This window comes from Triplophysa rosa, linkage group LG13, assembly GCF_024868665.1.
Source record: "Triplophysa rosa linkage group LG13, Trosa_1v2, whole genome shotgun sequence".
NCBI classification, from domain to species: Eukaryota; Metazoa; Chordata; class Actinopteri; order Cypriniformes; family Nemacheilidae; genus Triplophysa; species Triplophysa rosa.
This window is the reverse complement of record NC_079902.1, coordinates 7284098-7307071: the sequence shown is the minus strand read 5'-3', so window position 1 is coordinate 7307071 and position 22974 is coordinate 7284098. Positions and strand designations below refer to the sequence as shown.

Below are 22974 nucleotides of genomic sequence, written 5' to 3'. Positions count from 1 at the left end.
GTTTTTCTCATTTGCTCCTGTAAAGCTGCTTTGGAACAATGCACATTGTGAAAAGCACTATATAAATAAAATTGAATTGAATTGAACTATTGACATGTTTTGCTACCTTAGAATTACAATATTTTAACCTACGACCGATTTTAAACCCTTATGTAATAGAGGACTGTGAGCCGTTTCGTCTTGATACCTCTTAGTTGTACAAAGTTTATTTTGTATCAGGTTTTTAATACAGTTTGCCACCTCATGTTTATTTTTGTATGTCCAAGTTTTAATAATAAATGTACTAACATTTTAACAACTGATTTGCATTTCTTTGCTTTTCTCTACCCCACCCCAAAACAGCTGAGATTGTCTATGACAAAACAGCATATGTTCAAAGTGCTGATGATAAGAAAGCCTGAATAACTGCATTACGATTCCCCTTCAGCAAGTTTAAAGCGTCCCACATTCCCATTGATGTGAACTCTGATAACTGCATCTCATGACAGGCCACTGTTGACAGAATAGAATCCAAGAAATCATTTTATTAGACACATTACAAAAGTTCATGTAAATACATGTTTATTTGTATCATATATCTGTAGGAACGGAAGAGCCAAGTGTGAAAAGTGCTGCTCAGATATTCATTAGAATTTGAGAGTAAATGTTGATGGCTAAATCTGTACCACACAATGCGATCCTAAGCAGAATGAAGCTGAAAATATCGTCTGACTTTTATTTACGTATTAAACAAAACGTATTAGGCTTCCATAGAAGAAATCAAAAATATCTCTTTTTCCTCGTCTTGAATATACTGTATATACCTTTTACGACGGCTAAGACGAGCACAGTTTAGGATTGTACAAATTGAAATCAATATACTACGTTTGGCACAGAAATAACAGATTGCAATGATACAGGTGAGTAGAAATTCCCAGAGTTAACCCTGCTCCTGCACCAGTTTGACTGATTAAACAAAACTATCTTAAGCACAGGTCAGTCTGACGGATTAGTCTGAAACCCATTAAAAAAAATCATGATTAAAAATCATGTACACTGCCATACAAGGAACTAGAGTTTGAGAGGTACTACAAATGCAATTGAATAATTGGCCTGAGTTGTGACATCACAAGATGTTTGGTGTAGCTGTGATTGTAAGTGTTATGTTTTCTTATGTTTCTTTTCATTTTTTACTATGCAAGCCAAGGAACAAAATACAACACAAAAACAACAACAATGAAAATTTTGACGAATCATTCACATTGCATAATTCCTACGTGAATGAACAGGTAAGAATGAATAAAAATGGCTGTTTTAAATGCAAACACACATATTTATGCCGAACAGACCTCGACCCAGCCTATTTAAAGCATTTATGTGGAGTAAAAGTGCTCAAATTGCATTTGTCCACTGAAGTCCAGAAGAACGTAAAAAGAATTCCACATCATCATCATACTCGTCTCCATGCCGTATCGATACGTATCACTTTAGTTCACACTACAGACAACTCAGCTGCCAAAAATAAACATGGCCATTTTTTAAATCGCAAGTGCAGGTGGGTATATAAGTACAATCAACTATGAAAAAGTCGGATGGTGCAGACAGGTAGAGAAAACAGCTAAAACCGAAAAAAGCTAAAAAAAAAAAGGCACGTATTTTCCCTTTTGCTATATATGTTAGCAGTTATCAACATGACTTTTAAAACTGTAAAGATATGTTGCTATACAAAACGTAATTTATTTACAAACTACTCTGAAGCTGTTTGTACTCTACATATTATTCAACTGATTATTTCAAACCGTTATCAGTTCATGTTAAAAACTCAATAATCTGATTGACGTAAAAGTGAATATAGAATCTGCGCATACTGAACTGTAAGTGCTGTGCTGCTGCATCTGCTCCAAAAATAAAAGACGTGAACCGCGTGTATCTGGGCTAACCTGTGACGGTCCATGGTTATATCATTTCAACAGATTAGCCGTTTGTTAGCTTTTTAGAACTTTTAATTTACCCGTCTCTTCCTTTCACTCCACTTCGTTTCTCATCATTAATGGAGTTCTGTGCTGGGTTGCATACAGCCACCGATCCCACCCCCTCACGCGGTCCGTCCTATCTCAGGTGCAGGGGATTTGGGGAAAGGGGCGGGCATTTAAGGCATCGTGTCCTGCAGGGAGGAGCTTCACTTCTGGTGAAAGAGCAGCGGTTTGACGCTCCCGGCTTTGAATTTTGGTAACTGGTTGCTGATGATCTCCGCCAGCATTTCGGGAAACTCCACGCTCAGGGTTTTATTCACGAAAGTGTAGAAACAGAAGTTCAGGAGCCCACCCACCATCTGAAGAGAAGTATATGAAATGTGAATATTACAATTAAATAACTAAATAAAGAATAAAGTCTTTGACATTCACAATGCATTAAATGATTCTCAACAAGAAATAATGGAGATGGATTTTACTTGTTTATTTGCTATTATAATATGATCATTTATGCAAGTAAAAAGCATGAGGTTCATTACGTCGTGCATGGAGTCCAGTAGCTTAGTGAGCTGATAAAATCTCTGCCAGTTTTGGCTGGAATTCTCCTCTCTCTTCACGATAGCCTTGCCCAATTCCTTAATATAAGACATTCGCAGCTCGTCGAACACTGACTGGCTCTTCAATCCATCCTTCGGCACTGAGAAACCACAAAAACAGTTTGGTGATCCCTGCTTAAGCTAAAAAGGATGTTGCTTTGTTTCGATACTTATTTGACACTCTTATTCCTTTAGTCTAAACCTAAACTGAGTCTGAATAGAGTCATCTAGCGTTCACTTCGAAGGCCATCCGGAAGCTCACCTGTGCTCAGCAGCAGAAGAACTTTCATGCACAGGTACTCCTCATTCGACACTTGCAGCCTCACAAACTCATTCGAGATCTTCAGCATCTGTTCGCACTGATCCATCATGTACGGCAACTTCATCCGCTCTCTGCACACACGTTTAGTTTACTTGTTATTTGCTGTCCTTAAAACTCTTGACTGTTCTTTTATTTAAAGGTCACATTGGCAACAAAACTGTCAAAAGTAAAACCGATGGCTGAGACACATACTCATTAATCACAAGATCTGGTGCGAAGCACAGCATGTTTCCGTTACACTGCTGGTAAGATCTCCAGCCAAGCCCGAAGGACATGAGGAAGAGCCAGGAACATTGCAGGAGAGTCATCTGATCATCAAGGTGAAGGTTTCGGAAGCCTAGAAGTGAAGAACAATAGAGATTTCCAACAGCCTGTTCTGCGACATGTGGCAATAACACAATAGCTCATCTGATCACTCAATAAACCTTCAAGAAAATCAAACGGACGCTCAAAATAATTCGACAAATATTAGCTCCTTATCAGCAATCATTCAATCTAGAGGTTGTACCTGGAAGGGCTTTGGCCCACTTGACCGCAGAGATGACTTGTCGGCCACCCAGTTTGTTTAGAGTGGTCATAAGGCGGGTGGAAGTGTCCGGTATGGTGCTGTCGTAGCCAGCATAGATGGTGTCCGGCTCAATGGCCTTCAGTAGAGATAACATGGTGGGCACCAGCTGAGGCATGGGTTTAGGCACCAGTGCCCGGGCCTCGGTCAGCGGAGGAAGATTTCGCTCTGGAATCGTCTGCTGTTGGATTAATCTGCCTCCAGCTACTGGCTGACGCTTCTTGGTCTTACGAGCTGCAAATGAAGCAAGTTTAAAGTAAGCAGTTTAAGATTTATCGAATTTGGAGTGACATTTGAGAGCACGCTGCCACAATTACGTAATAAATGCAACATCTTACCCTCCAGGTTCATGCCTGCCATGAGACATTTGCGGAAGCGACAGGCGGGACAGTTCTTCCGGCGGATTTTGTCGATGATGCAATCATTGCGTCCGGCACACAGGTAATTGTGTTGTCCTGTGAGAATAAAGTTCAGTAGGAATCAGAAAAAACTGCTCCACACATGCTATCAAACACTAGTTCTACTTGGATTTTATTCTTTTATCTGGTTATTTGTTTACGATTGACTTTTAATCGAACATGATATTACATTAGCAACCCATTTTACTTCCTTAAAAGGATAGTTCAGATTGAAATTCTGTCATCTTATGTCATTCCAAACACAAAAGAAGATATTTTGAGAAATGTACGGTTTTGTGTCCATACAATGGAAGTCAATGGGGGCCAATGTGGTTTGGTTACCAACATTCTTCAAAATATCTTCTTTTGTGTTCTACAGAAGAAAGTCATACAGGACGATGAGCAAATGATGAAAGAATTGTCCTTTTTGGGTGAATCATCCCTAACAGTACATATTTATTCGATACGAAAAAATGAAGGAGGGAGCTCGATTATAGTCATCAAGAGTTGAAAAAGTGGGCTGTCTATACTTAAACATCTTTGGCTAGTAGATAAAACTAAGATGGCATTCGAAAAGTTATTTCCGCTCATATGAAGCAAATTAAAATTAGTATTATTTATTATAAAAATGTATTCTTTATTATTTCGATTTTCGGAATAATGTGCACAATAACACCAATAATGTGTATTAAGCTTGTCATTCAAGAGTAATCCACAGCAACAAATCTTGTGGAGCTCAGTGACGATTCTTCAGCTCCTAAAATATCACAACGCAAAAAGTTCTCATTTCCATTTCTCTCTGGGAGGCATTCAAAAATATACACTAATTAGCAGTTATTTTAACATCATATTCAAGTGTTCTGTCTGCATTACAGTCATATTCTCAGAATCCATTTTTAGGCAGGGACACATTTCAGCACTCACATGAAAAAAGGCGTTCTGACAGACGAATGACTCACAGTAGGAGTCATGAGAATACAGGCAGTGAAAAGTCAGATCACGAGGGAAGCATTTGGTTCAGTAAACTCTACCTAACCAGGTAAAGTAAGGCAGAGGCGGACAATGTTACGCTGTGTACCACATACTGAAAAATGTGCCTTAGTAGATTTTATGAAAATAAATGATTAAAATATACTTAATATAATTATGTCCCTGTTTTTAACAAAAAAATTGAGTTAAAATAACGTAAAAATCTTGGGAATAAAATCTACAAATTTTGGTTGTTAATATTTTAATTATTTTGTTTGAGTCATTTTAATTGAACAAATGATTAAGTAAATCCAACTCAATTTATTATGTTAAACCCATTTAAATTGGTCAAATTAAGTTTACTTATTTATTTTGTATTGAGACTACATAAATAATTTTTGTAGATATTACTACTTTGCCAGTTGATCTGTAGTTCCCAACGTGCTTTGTTGACTGCATTATGAGATTAATTTTCAAGATGAACTATCATTTTATGTGTTTTTCAGTAAAAAGAAAGACGTTTTTTGTTGATTTATCTTTGAGATTTAGGAGAGTTTTGGTATTATTTTTAAGTTGTTACCCTTGTTCAGAGCGGTGCTTGTGCATAGGCGGAGGGGGACAGAGACCACCAGTCTCTTCTTACTTGACCATTTATGTTATAAAAAAAATTATATTTCAATATGAAAGTAAGTGATCCGTGAAGTATGAGTTAGACACATGTTTTTGTTCAGCGTATTTTTTTTGTTTACTTTAAGTAGTTGATATTTTAACAAAAACTATATGTATTTAATAAGTAGAATTTACTTTATTCTGGTTAGTAAGTTATACTTGAATTATAGCAGCAAATTTTAAAAATGAGTGCAAATTGTTAAGAGGATTTTATTAAGTAAATTCTACAATATTGTTTTTTTTCAGTGTAGAAGCACACAGTAAATAAAGGCCATACAGTGAGATAATACAACTCACCTTCCACTGCTCTCTTAAAAAAGACCTTACAGCTTCCGCAGGTGAGGACACCATAATGGCAGCCTGAAGCTTCATCTGAACACACCAGACAGATCTTGTGTGTGGCAGCACCGGACTTTCCCATGGCTGAGGTTGTGGCAGTGCTATCTTCAGGTCTGAAACACACAGAACAGGTATGTGAGGGTTTGTTGGCGTTTATAGCTCAACAGACATGTCTTAAAAACAACTTTTCGTTAACAATGATCCTTTATCTCGTTTAACCAAATGATTTAATATTAGTAATTTAGTAACTTCATAAGTAGTTTAATTCCACAGATAATCAAGGATGTCAAGACTGGCCACCAGGGGGCGACTGCAGAATGTTTTTTAGAACCTCCCCACCTCCACACTGGCTGCAAAAAGCCACAATCGCACCGCCTACACATGCATTACGCTTGAGAGAAAAAGAGAGGAGGCCATAAGTGGGTACTGTATTATACTGTATAACAGAGTAAATAAACAATGGCTTGCATGCAAATGCATCAAGTGGAGCAGAGCAGAAAGGAGGAACGAACAGTTGCACAACCTCTTTCGACGACACCAACCAAACAGATTAGATCTGATATCCAAACGGTCACTCAGTGGGCAGCAGTGTGGCTTAATCATCAAAGACAACGGTAATAAATAACAGCTGGAGTATGAATGCCATTTGTCTGTCAGTGTAACCCAGGGGTCAGCAACCTTTGCGACCAAAAGAGCCATTTTGGGCCCTCTCCCACCAAATAAAATTTGTCTGGAGCCGCAAAATGTATGTAACCTTTAAATTACTATAACACAGGTTGTTATGCCTGTAAGGTAGTAGTTACCCAGTTGCACCACTAGGTGGCAATATAGTGCGAGTTTTATTGTATTTCGATGTCAACAATTTATACATTTTTGTCCAAGAAGTGGCAGTGTTGCAATAGGACAGTAGCACGCGCTGCTTTAGTTAGACTTCAGCTTTTTCCGGTGAACTTTTGTTTTTGCGGCGTTTGATGAACAGCCACAAGAGACCGACAGACATCATGCGTAAACATTATGAGAAGCGCGCTAGCCAGACAGGATTTAAACTATGCCGGCTAAAGACCTAAAAGTTTGGTTTAAAGACAAAAAACATACCAAGCAGAATGTTTTCTCACCATTCCATTTCTAACACACGCATACAGTCTCACATCTGTCAAAGCAGAAATAAAACCGCTGCTCTCTGTATGTTTTTTCTGGTCGCGCTCGTGTGTACATTGCATGCACTTATTTCGTCTATTCGAATGAAATATCTGAAAAAGCGAATACATTTACCCAGCCAGGGTGTATGTATAAATGCTTTTTCAGATATTTCTTGAAGAAATCAGGACAAGTGGTCAAAAGTGGACAAAATAGACGGATTACAGCAGCAGGGGTAAACGGGTATGTGCCTCTTTCGTCCACTTGTGATCCGATCGACCAAAACGCATCTTAATACCAGGCCTTATAAAGACTGCAGGGAGCCACAGCAGGGGGGCAGAAGAGCCACGGGTTGCCGACCCCTGGTGTACCAGACAAAGTAAGCATGCACAGAAAATGATACACGCTGTAACTTCATGTGCAGGCTCACATGGAAAGCTCTACAGAGTTCTGCTGAAGTACACTACCTGTCCAGATGAGTGGATAACTGTATAAAACGTGTGTTGGAAATAAATAAGCGCAAGAAGAATGCTGTAAATAACAGGGTTAGAGCCTCATAACTACGACATGTTTTGACTGTTCTCTGGAACGCACTTTATTGCTGTTTTAAAAGAACATAATCAGTTTATCAACATATAAACTGGAGTCATAAAGACCTATAATCCAAATGACCTGTGCATACATGCTTGCTGTTAAATTTAATGGTATAAAATTATGCCTGTCAATCTGTCCTCTACTACGCTGTTTCCAGAACCACTTTTAGCATCACAGCAGAACCAGTGCACAATTTTTTCTTAACATTTAAAGGAAAATGTTACCCAAAAGTGAAAATTCTCTTATATTCACTTAAATGTGCTTGTTTTGGTTTCAATTTGGCAAAATATGAATTTAATATTAATCAAAACATTAACCCACTGGAGTTGTTTGGAGTCCTTGTTTGATGGATGGATCAAGTGACAGATATTTTTATGCTTTTTGTGTTTAACTGAACGAAATTACCATTTGGGAAAGTATTCCTCGAGAAAAACTGCACTACCCATATTCCTATAGAGAATCATGTTCTTTGATCACAATGCAAAGTTCAAGTCCTTGTTACCATGGAAACCATGCTAAAAGAGCTCAAAAGTGTCTGCCCACCCCACTGAAGCATTGTCAATGACATCATCGAGTCAGTCTCCCTACACTCTCAAACAAGCTACATATTATATGTATTTTTACTAAAACTATGTATTTTATTTACAACATATTTATTATATTAAATATTTAATATATATCTATTCTATATATATATATACATAAATAAAAATGAATATAAATTAAATATATATTATAGGTTATGCAATAAACGTAAAAAAATTTGGATCAAGTAAAAACTCATTTTGGAATGAATAAAAAGATGGTAATTCTTCAGTTCAATTTGTATAGCGCTTCTCACAATTTTCATTGTTGCAAAGCAGCTTTACGTACATCATACTAATTTTTTTTATAAAAATGAATACCAGGGGAAATATTAAAGAGAATATACGGTATTAAGATACATGGTATTATTGCAAGTTTTTCTCTATGCAATGTACACTGATGTCAGTGTCAGTAAGTACACACTATGTCTGTTGTATTTTATTTTTAAAAGACATATTTCATTCATTTAATATCAAATGTTGTGTATTCGTCTTGGAGCTGGTTGGTTGGGTTAATGGCTTGGAAGCCTTTATGGAGGAATTAAAAAAAAATCATATGGAGCAACTGAATCGGAAAAAATATTTCCAAGGTTGCTGAAGTGGGTGGTCAGTGGTGCACTCTAAAAGCAAAGCTACGTTACACTGCGCTGGAAAAATTTGTTATTAAATAGAAAACAACAACCTGTTTTTGCAGTGACTTTTTGATAGGAAAACGATGAGATACCTATGACTAAAATCATACTTTCTGGATTTCTGTTTACTTAATAGACAGAAATTGATAACCACAAAACACACGTGACTTCTCTCGCATTACATAACCATCTGATAGTGATGTATCGATCTCTAATCTCACCGGCTTCATCCTACTACCTCACCGAAAAAAACAAAGCCTTTTAAACACCGAATGAAGGCTAAAAATCTCACAGTGCATTTGTTTTAGGGACTATTGTGTCAAATGACACAAATATAATTTTGCAGAAGTTTGATAGTTTTAATCACAGAAATGCACATTCTAATGGCTGAAGTCTTTAGTTGTCTCAGGATCTGTGCAGAAAAATCAATGCAAAAGCAGCACTTAAAAAAGGAAATGGCTCTTGCCCTGCAGAGAAACTCATGAAAACAGAAAGAGGAAGCTAAGAATGCCATCACTGCATCTGACATTTTTTTTAAAAGCCTCGAATACATTTTAGATAAGATACATGCTTTCACGAATCATTGCATTTTAAACACACAGAATCGCAGATTCTTAAAATAAACATCTAACACACAATAAATTGTTCCATAAAAATCGAAACACAAAAAACCTCTTTCTTTCCATGACTCATGGTTCATGGACATGGTACAAAGATTGAAACACAGGTCACATTTACTATGCAACCAGTTTAACCACATTGGTTTGCCCAACCAGAAACACCGTTACATTATCTGCATTCTTCAATGGAAACCAGCAATCATTCAAACACCAAGAAGAATCAATTGTACAAACTCAAGAGAAATAAATAAATAAATCAGACCGTGAAGCTCAAAAATCAAATAAATGAACACATTCAAAGCCATTTAATGCTGATGTACATACAGTATATATTCAAACCTGTCTCAACACACAATAATTACATATTAATGAGTTGGAACACGTAAGAAAGAAAAATCACGGTTAAGTTCACTTTAACACCTCAGGGAGAACTTACATTCGTTTTACAGCGGTATTAGACTTAACAACACCCCCAAATCATGGTGAAATCACTGTAATGCATAGCCTCTCAAGGTCTACTCTTTCACCTCTAGACTGTTTACGGTTACAGACTTGATTATGACGGGGACGTTCCAGTTTTGTTGCATCGCACCGCTGGTTTGCAGGGTAGACGCAACGTATGATAGCTCTGCACAACCCAGCTGTGATGCAGAAGGAAAAGTAGGTCAAGTCAATGGCGTGTTTCAGGCGGCCTGTGTGCAAAAGCACTTTTATCACAGATGTGATTTACATCCATTATCCACTTCTGCTGACTGTCAAGATTTTCGCGCTAAAGAAACCGAACTGAGAAGGTGAGAGACATTGAGTAAGCAAGAAAAAAGGCGAGATAAAAAGCGAGCGATAGTGAGAAGAAAAATAAAACAGATAGAGGCTGCCCTCTTAATGACTGTAGTTAAACTTGGGTTGGCTGCCGTGTCAAATAACTGCGATGAGTAACCCCAGTATGACATTCCTAATACAGAGATGCTGAAAAAAGCTTCCCGATGAGGAAAACCCAAAGTCAAAAAACCTTTTCTATTTTTCAATTTAGGTATGTGTTATTTTTAGTTATTGGCGACTATAATTAAGCAACGGGTTTAGATATAAAAAGATATAAAAAGATCGGAAGCGTATTATTTTTTGTGTAATATTTGTATAATATTTTGTATAAATGATTATTTATATAATAAATATGCATTAGGTTATGTGTAAAAACAGAATATGAGATGGATATATTTTTGAATAGAAGTACTGACATGCTTTATAATACAGTTGGAATGTAATGCTTGTGTTGGTAAATGCTATGTAAAAAATGCTGCTGTTGCAATTCCAGGCAAATGTCAACCTATGTGTATGAAAAAGTTTTTACCAATGGTTTTCACCATACTGAAAGCACAGATGTCAACATTTGTTGGTTTGATTACCGATGTGAGGTCTCCCTTAAAGTTTTTAAGGGCGGTTTCACATTAGCTGTTCGATTAACGTCAGAGTTAGGTTCTTTTGGATGATGTGAACGCTGTCTTCCGAACCCGGGTGCGCACCCACGAACTGTACCCGAGTCCGCTTAAAAAGGGAGGTCTGGGGTGCGGTTCATGTGAACTCCAGTACGCTTCGCTGCTGATATGAATGCAATCGTACCAAATCGCGGAAGTGAACCGCTATTAACGACGTATTAATTTGGTAAAAATGTGTGCTTGTGTGTGTGTGTTTCACTCACTTTTCTGACGAGCGGGACTGATGCGCTCCAAGCAGAGAGCTGTATGTTTCATTTCTGTGCGCCTTCGACGTTCTTAAGAGCATTTGAAGTACATTCATAAGACAGACGAAAGTGCTGTTATGTACTGAAGCTTTGGAAACAAAACTAACGGTTCAAAAGCATAAATGTATAAAAGTGAAGCGAGCAATGTTATGCATTTTGCCGCCTTCTCCTGCGTCGTCATTACAAGCGACAGGGTAAACAGGCTTGATGACGCAAATGCCAAAATTTATATAATGCCAAAAATAATAAAATGAAAGCAGTCCAGCGGGGGCAGGGGGAAGCAATCGAACTAGGGTTCGGACCAGGCAATCGAACTAAATGTGAAACCAACCTAAGAGTCAGCTAAGTCAGGTAGTCAGGTAAGCGACGCTTTCAGAATAGGGTTGGACGATGTCTAACAAATTGGCATTGGATGATGGCTACAATGAAACATCGCGAAGGACGATGACATCGCCCTGCGGCGTTATAAACTAAGGTGCGGAATTTATGAGGAATATGGACGGTTATGGATGTGAATTAAATTAAAATGCATATTAAAATTAAAATATAACTGATTTATGTTCTAAAGAGCCGTCCCTTCTCCATCTGCTGGGTATTATTGCTTCTGTGTTGTGCATTTTATTTCACAAAAATCCTACAAAGCATGTTGTCTCTCTAAAATGGTATTTTTCTACGTAGACTCTATAACCAGGGTGTTGGTAAAATATATACAGTTTAATATACATTTTCGGAGAGTTTATACGTCACATCCAAACGCTGGAATTGCCTGACTGTGTATTTCTGCTATTTTAGCAGAACTCATTGATTAAGAGACCAACCAACTGCTATTATAACGTGAAGAAAAAAAACTGAAACAAACTATACAACCACAATTTACTACACAGTGCAAATAAGAGAAAAACTGATAATTGTATCCTCTTTCGGCTCTGTCTACGGATCTGTGGCGATATAGAAAATAAGAACAAAAGCCAGATGGCATTTCATGTCCATTTTATATTCTCTGACAGTTTGTGTAAATGGGTAATATGGCCTACGCCATCACCCTTTACTGCAAGCATCTGGCCAATGAAGTTGAAATGAGCTTTGTGTTTGCACTGTAGTAATATAAGTCTGCTTTCCTTCGGTGTTTTACTGAGTATAATTACTCCTCTTAATAACTGCAAAAACCTGTCCTAATTATTTACAATTATTAAGTTTCCAGAATACTGTGGCAGTATCCATATATTTAGAAGATAGACTCTTGGTGCTACATTTTTTCCTTTTTCGAGAAAACCTATATTTTGAAATGTCCCAAATGTCTTCATTGTGGGACTGGTTGCAGTGTTAAAAATACTCAGTGGGTGTGTGCAGGAGGGCGGAGAGAGAGAGACCAGGGGGAGAAGGAGAAAACAAGCTACGTATTCACAGCTGCCTGCGAGAACCGTCCATCTTGACTCATATTAGGCCAAGAATGATTTCAGCAAAGCTTTCAGGAAGAATGTGTGACTCAGAGTCGTGTAAATCAGAGGGTTTGGCTCAATTAGATGCTTCATTCACAGCCGTATTGAAGAAGAGCACTAACCAAAATATGAAATGGGCGTGAACCGATTCCATGTTTGCGTGAGAAACAAGTGGCGCCACCGACCTGATGGCAACGGTGTTTGTCATGCAGCTTGCCCATGAGAGAGAGAGAGAGAGAGAGAGAGAGAGAGAGAGAGCGACACAGCTCCTGTCTAAGCTGGCTGCAAGCTGCTAAATGTCACACAGGTTAGGATGAACTTGAAAACAAACCATACTCCCAATCACAACCTGCGGACAACAACAAAAGCCTGATAATTGAGCCCACATGTAAATTGAAAATGAATTTTGTCTTTGGTTTCACCATCTGTTCCTGCTCTCTGTGACCGGACCGCTAACTGATCTGTTTTTCTACGCAGATACAACTACTCAGACGATTGTATGGTGCACTTTAAAGGGACAGTTCACCCAAATCTTCTGGGGAACAAAAAGGAAGATATTTCGAGAAGTGGTTTTGTGTCCAATGTCCATATAATGGAAGTCAATAGGGTTCAATGTTGTTTGGTTACCAACATTTTTCAAAATATCTTCTGTGTTTTCGAGAAGAAGGAAAGTCATACAGGTTTGGAATGACATGAGGATGAGAAAATGATGAGAGAATTTTCATTTTTTTGGTGAACTATTCCTTTAAGGTTACTTCCACATGCCAACTGTTTTTACACTATAAAAAATGTTAGGTTATTTCAACCCAGTGTTGGGTCAAAAATGGACAAAGCCAACCTATGCTGGGTTGTTTTAACCCATTGTTGGGTCAAATATAACTGTTGGGTTTGTCCATTTTATACCCAATTATGGGTTCAAATAACCTAACATTTTTTAGAGTGTACCATTCCCTTAACCAAATCACAACAAAAATAGTTTTAACTGCATCTTGGCCTAGCGATTGGTTAACATTTCCCAGTTGGTTAACACTAACCAGCTTGCACAGCCTAGGTGACATCCAAAAGTTGTTTTTAGAGGAAGAGCGTGTTACTACATATTTATAAAGGATCACAAAGACAAAACTGTTTTCGGAATAACGCGTGCTGATGACTCATAGCTGAGTCAATAACACCAAGAACGTGTCTGAGAAAGTAATCTTTTTATTTTATGGTGACTTGAAGATTTCAGGCTGTTATCAGCTTTCTTTTATCAGTTCACTGATTAACAAAATGAGCGGAGAGGACACTGGCACTGCGTCTGAATCAACACCTCAACACCTCGTTACAGAAAACACTCGTCATGTTTATTTTAAGCATCTAGCAAAAGTTTGACCAGGTGGGTGTGTCACTAATGGCGCGTTATAACAGACACTTCCTTAAAGCCTGTGTGCTCGCCCTGTCTTTAACAATCAATCAAAATTCGAGCAGGTTTGAGCTGAACTGCAGAGCCCTGCGATGTGAGATCATACTGCTATGTGTGTCGGTTATATAACTCCCTCATTAGTGCTGGCATCCTCAGACTCTTCCCTGTTGTAAGACTTACAGTAAATATTTAAATATAATAATAATAACTTTATTTTATATAGCGCCTTTAGAAGTAGCATCTCAAAGCGCTTTACATAAGTAAAAATAGAGGCACAAAAATTCAACATATTCTAGAAATCAATAACAACAAGATAAAAACAATCAGATAAAAACAAAAAGAGAAACAAGCAATTTCACTAAACAAATTATAAAATGCAAATATAAATAAAAACAAGGCACTCACATATCTCAAGTAAAAGCTATCCTAAAAAAGTAAGTTTTAAGTAGAGATGCACCGATTGCAATTTTCTTTGTCGATTCCGATTTCCAATTTTATTACAAGTGAAACCTGCCGATTTTTGCCGATTCCGATTTTCTATCCACAAACTATAATTGACAGTATACTGTATATAAAACCATATTAACTTTTCTTCAATACACATTTTTTTTTATTTTCATTGAATAAATGATTGAACATTATAATTTCCACAAATTTCCCTAAATGCAGTTCTCCAAGCTGCATTAAATTACAGAATCTTCTCTTTCCCAAACAACTCTTAAATTGAAGAACTCTGTGACTGAAAAGAAGTACAAATAATAAAATATAACTAAACATGTTACTTAATTTACCTTTTTCATTTTTGTACTCATCTCACAAAAGTCTAAGATAACAATAAAATACTTCAACTTTATTCTCGTCTGATTCTGTTTATGAAACTAACATTGCTTTATTTCATTTTTTCTGAAATGTAAAATAAATTGTCTTTATCTTGGGTCTGTAGTATTAAAAGAAGTGGGTTGATTTTTGCTGCAACTTCAATAAAAAAGTAAAAAATCTTATGAGTGAATTCTACTCTAAAGATGTATATGTATTTGCAGTTTTTTGTGTTAGTAAAGAACTCAATCAGATATATATCACATATATTGGTTGATTTATTAATTTTTTTATATTTTGGATTTTTAAAAACAAGTAGAAGTCGTGTTGAATGTCATTTTACCTAGGTGAAATGACCACAGTTTAACGTAAGACAAGGAATCAGGTTGAATGGAATTTACGTTTGTTTTACACAGAGTGAACGACTTCAACATGAGTTTAGCATGTGTCAGAGTTTAGCATGATGCTAATAGCATCACTGTTAGCATACATACCCCATGTAGACGGAGCAGCGAGAGATGAACTACAGTGCACCTTTTTGTCTGTACAGTACATGATGCGTGTGCACGCGCGTGCAGTCAGCGGACATCAGAGATGCGCATCAGTCAGCAGAGACTCGCGGTCCGGTGGACACACATGCGAGTATAAACGAGCCGTGAAAGACAGGCTGTGCGCGCGCGCGTTTACATGTTTACTTGCGGCTTTGAGTGTACTGAAGGCTGTGACGTTCTTGCCCGCATCACAGGCAACAGAAGATCGGCTTGGAATCGGCAAGACGTGAGACTGACCGGCCGATCATACGAAAAACCGGCCGATTCCGGTCTCTGGCCGGTCAATCTGTGCAGCTCTAGTTTTAAGAGAGGATTTAAAAATATTAAGAGATTCTGCATTTCTTATCTCAGAGGGAAGAGAATTCCATAGCTTTGGGGCCAGAGAGGAAAACCCATAGATTTTAAGCGAGTTGCCGGGACCATTAAAAGACCAGCTCCAGTAGAACGGAGGTTACGTGCTGGGGTGTAGGGTACTAAAAGATCTGACAAATATTGTGGAGCCAAATCATTTAAGGCCTTGTAAGTCAGCAGAATGATTTTAGAATCAATTCGTAACTTGACAGGAAGCCAATGTAAGGTTTCCAAAATAGGTGTAATGTGAACACTTGCGCTGGTCCTAGTCAGGATGCGAGCAACAGAGTTTTGTACCAACTGTAATTTGCTAAGGGTAGCTTTTGATGCTCCAGCCAACAATGCATTGCAATAATCAATCTGAGAGAAAACAAATGTGTTAATTAATTTTTCAGCTACAGGAAATGACAGCATGGGACGTAATTCATCCGAGATGAAAAAAGATACTTTAACTGTATTCTGAACATGTAGACCAAATGTTAAGTTAGCATCAAATGTCACTCCCAATTTTTTTTAATTAGTTTGAAACTGTAAAACAGAACCATCCACATTTAAGGCTAAAGGCTCAGCTTTTCGTAACTGGTGAGGTGAACCAATGAGCATCACCTCAGTCTTGTCACTGTTCAAACAGAGAAAATGATCAGACATCCATTTTTTAATCTCAGAGATACATTGAGAAAGAAAAGAAACCATTGCGTTAACACCAGATTTTGAATGTATGTATATCTGGATGTCATCAGCATAAAAATGAAAGTTAAGTCCATGTGATCTCAGAAGTTTCCCCAAAGGAAAAATGTACATGCTAAAAAGTATAGGGCCCAAAATTTAACCCTGGGGCACTCCAGATTTCACCACCCCAACCTCAGATCTACAACCACCCAATACAACAAATTGCTTGTGTTCTGTAAGGTAAGACTTAAACCAGTCTAGAGCAGAGTCAGAAACACCAAAAACAGTCTCTAAGCGGGAGAGTAAAATACAATGATCGATAGTGTCGAAAGCGGCACTAAGATCAAGAAGAATCAATATCGATAGATCCCCAGAACCAGAAGCAATTAACAAGTCTTTTGTGACCTTAACCAAAGCTGTTTCAGTGCTGTGCAATTTACAGAAGCCAGATTGAAGGGGCTCAAAGAGATCACTGACAGTCAGGTGAGACCGCAATTGAGAGCAAAAGATTTTTGCAAGAAAGGAAAGATTTGAGATGGGACGAAAATTTTTTAGGTTGTCAACAACAATATTGTTTGTTTTAGGTACAGGGGTGCCAGCAGTAATTGTAAGTGCCTCTGGCACAACACCAGTACCCAGGGAGTCATTAATAATACCCAGCACAACAGGACATAAAGATTCAAAACACGACTGAAACAGGCTAGTAGGTACAGGATCAACTACAGAAGTGGTCGTTTTCATTTTTACAACCACATTACAAAGAGACTGGGAATCTAGAGTGGAGAAATTTGTGAGATAGACACCAGAAAATTCAGGGATATTTAATGTCGAAGCAACTAACATATGAGTAGTGCCAATGTGATTGCATATGTCTTCAACCTTAGTGCTGAAGAACTCAAGAAACCTGTTACACAGGTGAACTGAAGCAGGAACGGTGGAGGGACTATTTTTGTTAAGCAGTTTGTTTATAGAGTTAAACAGTTGTTTAGGATTACTCTGATTTGCTGACAATTATTTGTGAAAAATAGGCAGATCTAGCTGACACAATTGCTGCCATATATTCAAGCAAGCTGGCTTTCCAGGCCTGGTGATACACAGTTAAACCTGTCAACCGCCATCTACGCTAGATTTTTCGACAAAAAGCCTTCATAGCTCGCAAATCATCATTATATCAAGGTGCAGTGCGTGTAAAAGAAACAGATCGTGATTACAAAGGAGCTAAAGTGTCCAGGCCAGACGCAAGAATCGAATTCAGCTTAGCAACTTTGTCATCTAGTGTAGGGCTGCAACAACTAATCGATAAAATCGATAATAATCGATAATGAAATTCGATGTCAACAAGTCATACGTGTCTCTCCGTGCTGCACGAGGTGCGCAGTTTTAAAGTCACACGTGTCTCTCCGTGCAACGTGAGGTGCGCAGTTTTAAAGTCACACTTGTCTCTTCGTGCAGCGCGAGGTGTGCAGTTTTAAAGTCAGACGTGTTTTGCATGCATCTCTTCAAGCCACGCAGTTTTAAAGTTTAAAGGGGAGAGGTGTTTTAAATGACAAAATTAAAGATTATATTAGTAAAACCCAATTTGTGGCGTTTGCACTTTGCAAAGTACATAATAGGCTAAATACCCTGATTTGGTGGTTTATTTAGTTCAGAGGTGGGTAACGAAGTACATTTACTTGAGAACTGTACTTAAGTACACTTTTTGAGTATTTGTACTTAAGTATTACTTTTTCTGTTTACTTTTTACTGTACTTCACTACATTTGAATGACAAATATCTCACTTTTCATGGCACAAAAAAATGATTTCCTTGGCCGACCCTCCCCTCGTTCCCACGTTTGGGAGAGACTATTGTCAGTTGCTTCTAATATGACACACCTGAATCAACTCACCAGGTGTGTTAATTATGGAGACATTCACAACATTTTGGGAGAACGCTAATGAGTTCAGTTGTGTATACTTTTCCCATATCTGATTTACTTATCATAAGCAAAAGATGTAATCACATTTTATCCGATTAATCAAAAAAAATAATCGCCCAACTAATCGATTATCAAAATAATCGTTAGTTGCAGCCCTAATCTAGTGCATCAGATGGTGAAAAACAACCCGAGGAAGAGACAATGATATCAGAAAAGTCAGAGGGCTCAATACATCTCCATTTGCGATGATGAATAATGCGAGGAGCTGAGGTATTTATAACAGGAAGTTCCATATTAAAAAGGATAGCCCAGTGATCAGACAGCGCTAACTCAGAGATTGACAACTGAGACACAAATGAACCATTCAGAATCACAAGGTCTAAAAAGAATTGTGTATTAACAAAAGACGCCTGGATGCTTTGTGCTAATATTGACCAACATATGAAGAGTTTGGTTCCAAAATGCGATAAGCGCCATTTAAAAAAAATCAGTATTGTATCAGGTCGGTATTGATAAGTCACTTTTTAATTTTACGCAAAATGCGATATTCGCCGTGTTATTCTGTCATGTTTTCTCCCTTTCTTTCCAAACCGCAATATATTCCAGTCTCATTTATCTGCAGATTGCGATATATCCGCTCAACCAATCACAGCACACCATTCCACGCATTGTAAACAGTAATGGCGGCGCTCTGAATACGGTCGGCATCCTAGTTTCCTAGTTGAATAATTTTGATGGCATTGATGAACCTGTGCTGGTTTCTGCAGTGGGGGAGAAACGTAAGCCAACATTCAAGATTAAGATGCAATAATGCTCATTTATAGCATTAAAAAGATGACCTGTTGAATTCATTTTAGGAGCAATGACTGATTGAATGTATTTTTAGTCCAGTGCCTGTATGTAAGATTGGTATTGTATTGAGTTCAGAGGCTGTCATATGTGGATCAACTAACTTTGTTGTGTATCTTCAACAGTTTCAATATGAAAAATAACTTTTATATTGATTCAATGGATTTATTGCATTTTGGAGAAAAAAAATGTCATGGATTTATTGCATTTTTGGGGAAAAATTATCAGTTTTTATAATAAATATTTTCAAATCAAAATCTGGATTAGAATTTTTTATGTATCTAGAACCTAAAGATGCTATGTGAAACTTGCCACTTTCTTTGTAAAGAAAACACATTTTTACTCAAATGAATCAAAATGGATTTATAGTGTTTTGGAACCAAACTCATGGTTACAACATATTTACGCGGTAGTTTTACACTGTCACGTAATTCACCATTGCGATTTCAAACAGGCGCGGAGAGATAGCAGGGAAACATGATCGAACATGAATGTGTAAAAGAAAATGGTGCGTGGTATTGTGTGAATGTTCTGGGCATGACCTTGTGTTGTTTAACTGACTTGACAGCAGCTTAAATTAGTTTAAAGTCCCCGTGAACCGGAAGTTGCAATTGTTTTTACTTCCGTATTCTGACACAAAAGGAATTTCAAAGGAGAAAAATAGCGGGCGTGGCTTGCATTTTTCCCTGCGAATTGATTGGATGTACAAAACAGCCGTTGCATTTTGAAATGGCCTTGCCCATGGAGAGTGAGTGTAAACAAAATCTATGGTGAAAAAATCTTGTTCTTATTTTAAGCATGTTAATATCTTTATAATTATATATATATACTGTATATATATATCTATACAAATCTTTAAACCCCTGACATGATCCATGACAATCTCGGTGGTCTTCACCATGGCTTACCTGGCATAGGTGGTTGTGGAAAAGCTTTCACTGGCCCTTGGTTGTAATCCACTTGCATTTCCAAAGCCCTGACCCCTGTTCCATCCGCCTTCAGATGAGGTCAGGGGGGTGTACACATTGATGATAGGCTTCTGCTCTCTCTGCTGATTGACAGCGCCGGAGGAAGAGCCTGTTCCAAAGAGGAAGCTTTGTCCACTTGAAGTGGTGACGCCACAAATGGAAATGGGCGTGCTATGGCGACTTGCCTGACAGTAGTTTGTCCCAATGGAGTTCTCCTGTTTGATGACCCCTGGAGTACACAGCTGGATTATGGAGTCCTTTTCCACCTTCACGGTGAACGTGCTGGTGGCGTTGACCGTGTTGGCCCCAGAACTGGCCGTGCCGTTGACTGTGCTGTTCGTAGACGCCGCTGGCTTCAAGTCCTTCTCTGAACTTGTCGGCAGGTCTAACAGAGCATCCTCGCCTATGGTGGAGAGAAAAGTGTCATCTCCCACGTAGAAATCAGAGGGCGAGCCTTCTAACTCAAAATCCTGCAGAAGGTCCAACGTGTTGTCACTAAAGAGCTTATGATTACCAACATCAACGTCCTTCCCAATGGGCCCGAAAGAATCTTGGTCAAGGTCCATGTCGCCCTTATCCATGGGAGAAAAGTCCTCTGTTTTTAAAGGAAAGAGATTGGGATCCACTCCACCAATCAGTGAGTCCATTGAAAGGGAGGTGCTGTTGAGGTCTGCGATGCTGGCCTCCAGACCTGAGAAGTTGTCTCCCAGAGTGAATGAGCCCAAAGGTTGGTGTTGCTGGGACCTCTGGTCTCTCCCAAGCATTTTGAGCTCTGAATCCTCTGCAAAGAAACCTAGCGTGGAGGATACAGAGGTGGAGTGTTCCTCCAGAGTTGGAGAACTGCTCACGCCATTGGGAAGGTCCGCAGAAACAGGCTGCATCAGTGGACTGGCCTGAGGAACCACAGAGGCGGGGGCGACAGACATGGCGCTTTGTATTCCGCTGTTACCGTAACCCAAAGTATTTAAACGCTCATCTCTCTTGGAGCCGTTCCTTAGACCTCCTTGATCCATTTTGCATTACTGTGGAAAAGCACAAAAACACTACTTCAGCATTACTGAAAAATGTCAAGACACGATTTATTTACTGTAAGTAACAGGAAACTTGGTCAAAATTATGTTACAAAACTCAAAGTGTTACTAGAAGAGACATTTATATTCCATATTAAGATTTAAGTACAACTGTTGTGAGAAATTATGGTTATGTAGGGGTGTAACGGTTCTCTGAAAAAAATTGAACCGCACCGTTCTCCACCAACGGGTCGGCACGCGCTTGGACCGTGGCTCATCTTAAATCTGACGACGCATTTAGGCCCGATTGACATTTCGCGTCTTTTCCGCGCGCATATTCGTTATTTTAAATGTAGACGCTGCGCGCATGAGGTGCGGCGCGCACATTTTTCTAGACGCGTCAGTGCCGCATCGAGATGGAAATAATTCAACTTTTCGTAGTGCCGCGCGCGGGTCATTTGAAGAGAGAAAGCGGCGCAGCATATTCCTGCTGTCTGTTAAAAGTCAAGGAAATCACTCACTGCTTGTGACTCAATAGCTTCTGTAACTCCAATTATGATTCGTCTTTATTTAATTTGTACATATGCAATGTTATGTTATATTTGATTACTTTAATCCATTTCTACCTTAAAAGGTATATACATACAGTATCTTATTTTATTTCCTGCTTTGCTCTGTTGTTTTATTGGTGCTGTTACTTGTAGCTTGATTATTTGTTCTTATTTTTATTTGTCAGTAGTCCCTTTTCCCTGAACATAGCACATAACGAACAGAAACCGTGACCCTAAACCCGCGACACAAACCGAACCGAGCGTCATTTGAACCGTTACACCATATGACAAGATTGTGACGGACAGACATGTTGACAGAAAATAATACGAAGCAAATGCAGAAAGATTGCAGGAGTGGATTGCATACGTCACGGTTTTTTGTTGTTGTTTAGATGAGTTGTATAACATTTATTTTTAAGCAAAACACACTATAATAACAAAATTGTGATTGGTAATGTATACGTATAAAGTATAAACTACTTAGCTTGCTTACATTTTTTAATAGTTACTTCATTTCGTAGCGCCATGAACACGAATTTGTGTAACACGCACAATGTATCGAAACAAAAACGAAAAATTATACTGTGTCTGCCAAATATCTCTCAACTACTACAGTCTACTCTACACACACACAAATCTGTCAAAAATCTAGCGATGTGACTTCTGATCTCGCGCTCTTGCCCTGCGTAAAGTCGCGCGCTCGCAGCAGCAGGCTGAACGTGGATCAGTGTGACACGCAATGAGGCCTACTCACTCCCCGTGCTAATCCACACCAGACATACGAACAAATCATCTTTACAGTTTACACTGAACCCTTAAACAACGCATAGTTCCCTGCAACAGTCTGAAGCTCAAAGCTGCACTGACAGAATGCACGATTAAATGCCACAGCCACGAGTGACGAAACACGACATTATCTGACCAAATAGTTGTAATTACGTTCTCAGGCCCTATATTTGTATTCACGTGCACAGCTTTGACAAAATGAGTGTAAAGGTCGTAAAATACGTACCGTTGTATATTTACGTTCCTGTTGTGATTCGTTGCTTCGTTTGACATTGTTTTGTTGAGGTTCTGCTAACGTTAGCGATTAGCAACAACATGAAATCCTTCCCCGTAGACACAAGTATGAGGTCGCTTCAGAAATGCAGGAAAAATCGCAAGACGCGTGAAAAATACCGCACACTGGATGCCGACCAGCGTTTTAGTACGAATTCATAACACCATATGGAGAATTCAGGCAATTTACTCGCTTTCGGCCATGAGAAAAGAGGCGTGCCATTAAATCCGAAACCATAAAAACATTCAAAATGGAGATTACAGTAGAGAGATCCG

General features: G+C 38.5%; 1 protein-coding gene across 1 annotated transcript; it reads right to left on the bottom strand.

The window, feature by feature from the left end:
• Nucleotides 1-504: 504 nt before the first annotated feature.
• nr3c1 (nuclear receptor subfamily 3, group C, member 1 (glucocorticoid receptor)) lies at nt 505-22974 on the bottom strand. The gene is made up of 9 exons (XM_057349510.1): nt 22652-22974; nt 20019-21100; nt 5769-5923; nt 3774-3890; nt 3379-3669; nt 3063-3207; nt 2811-2941; nt 2492-2649; nt 505-2311 (listed from the first exon to the last, which is right to left on the bottom strand). Exons 2-9 carry the CDS (start codon nt 21089-21091, stop codon nt 2159-2161), a joined length of 2223 nt encoding a protein of 740 aa, XP_057205493.1. The 5' UTR covers nt 21092-21100; nt 22652-22974; the 3' UTR covers nt 505-2158.

What these genes read in the sequence shown, in the direction of transcription:
- nr3c1 (XM_057349510.1), bottom strand. Translation starts at nt 21,091, where the DNA reads ATGGATCAAGGAGGTCTAAGGAACGGCTCCAAGAGAGATGAGCGTTTA. An exon ending in TTTTAAGAGAGCAGTGGAAG is followed by an intron (nt 3,891 to 5,768) that starts GTGAGTTGTATT and finishes TTATTCTCACAG; the next exon opens with GACAACACAATTACCTGTGT. An exon ending in GGCAGGCATGAACCTGGAGG is followed by an intron (nt 3,670 to 3,773) that starts GTAAGATGTTGC and finishes CTTCATTTGCAG; the next exon opens with CTCGTAAGACCAAGAAGCGT.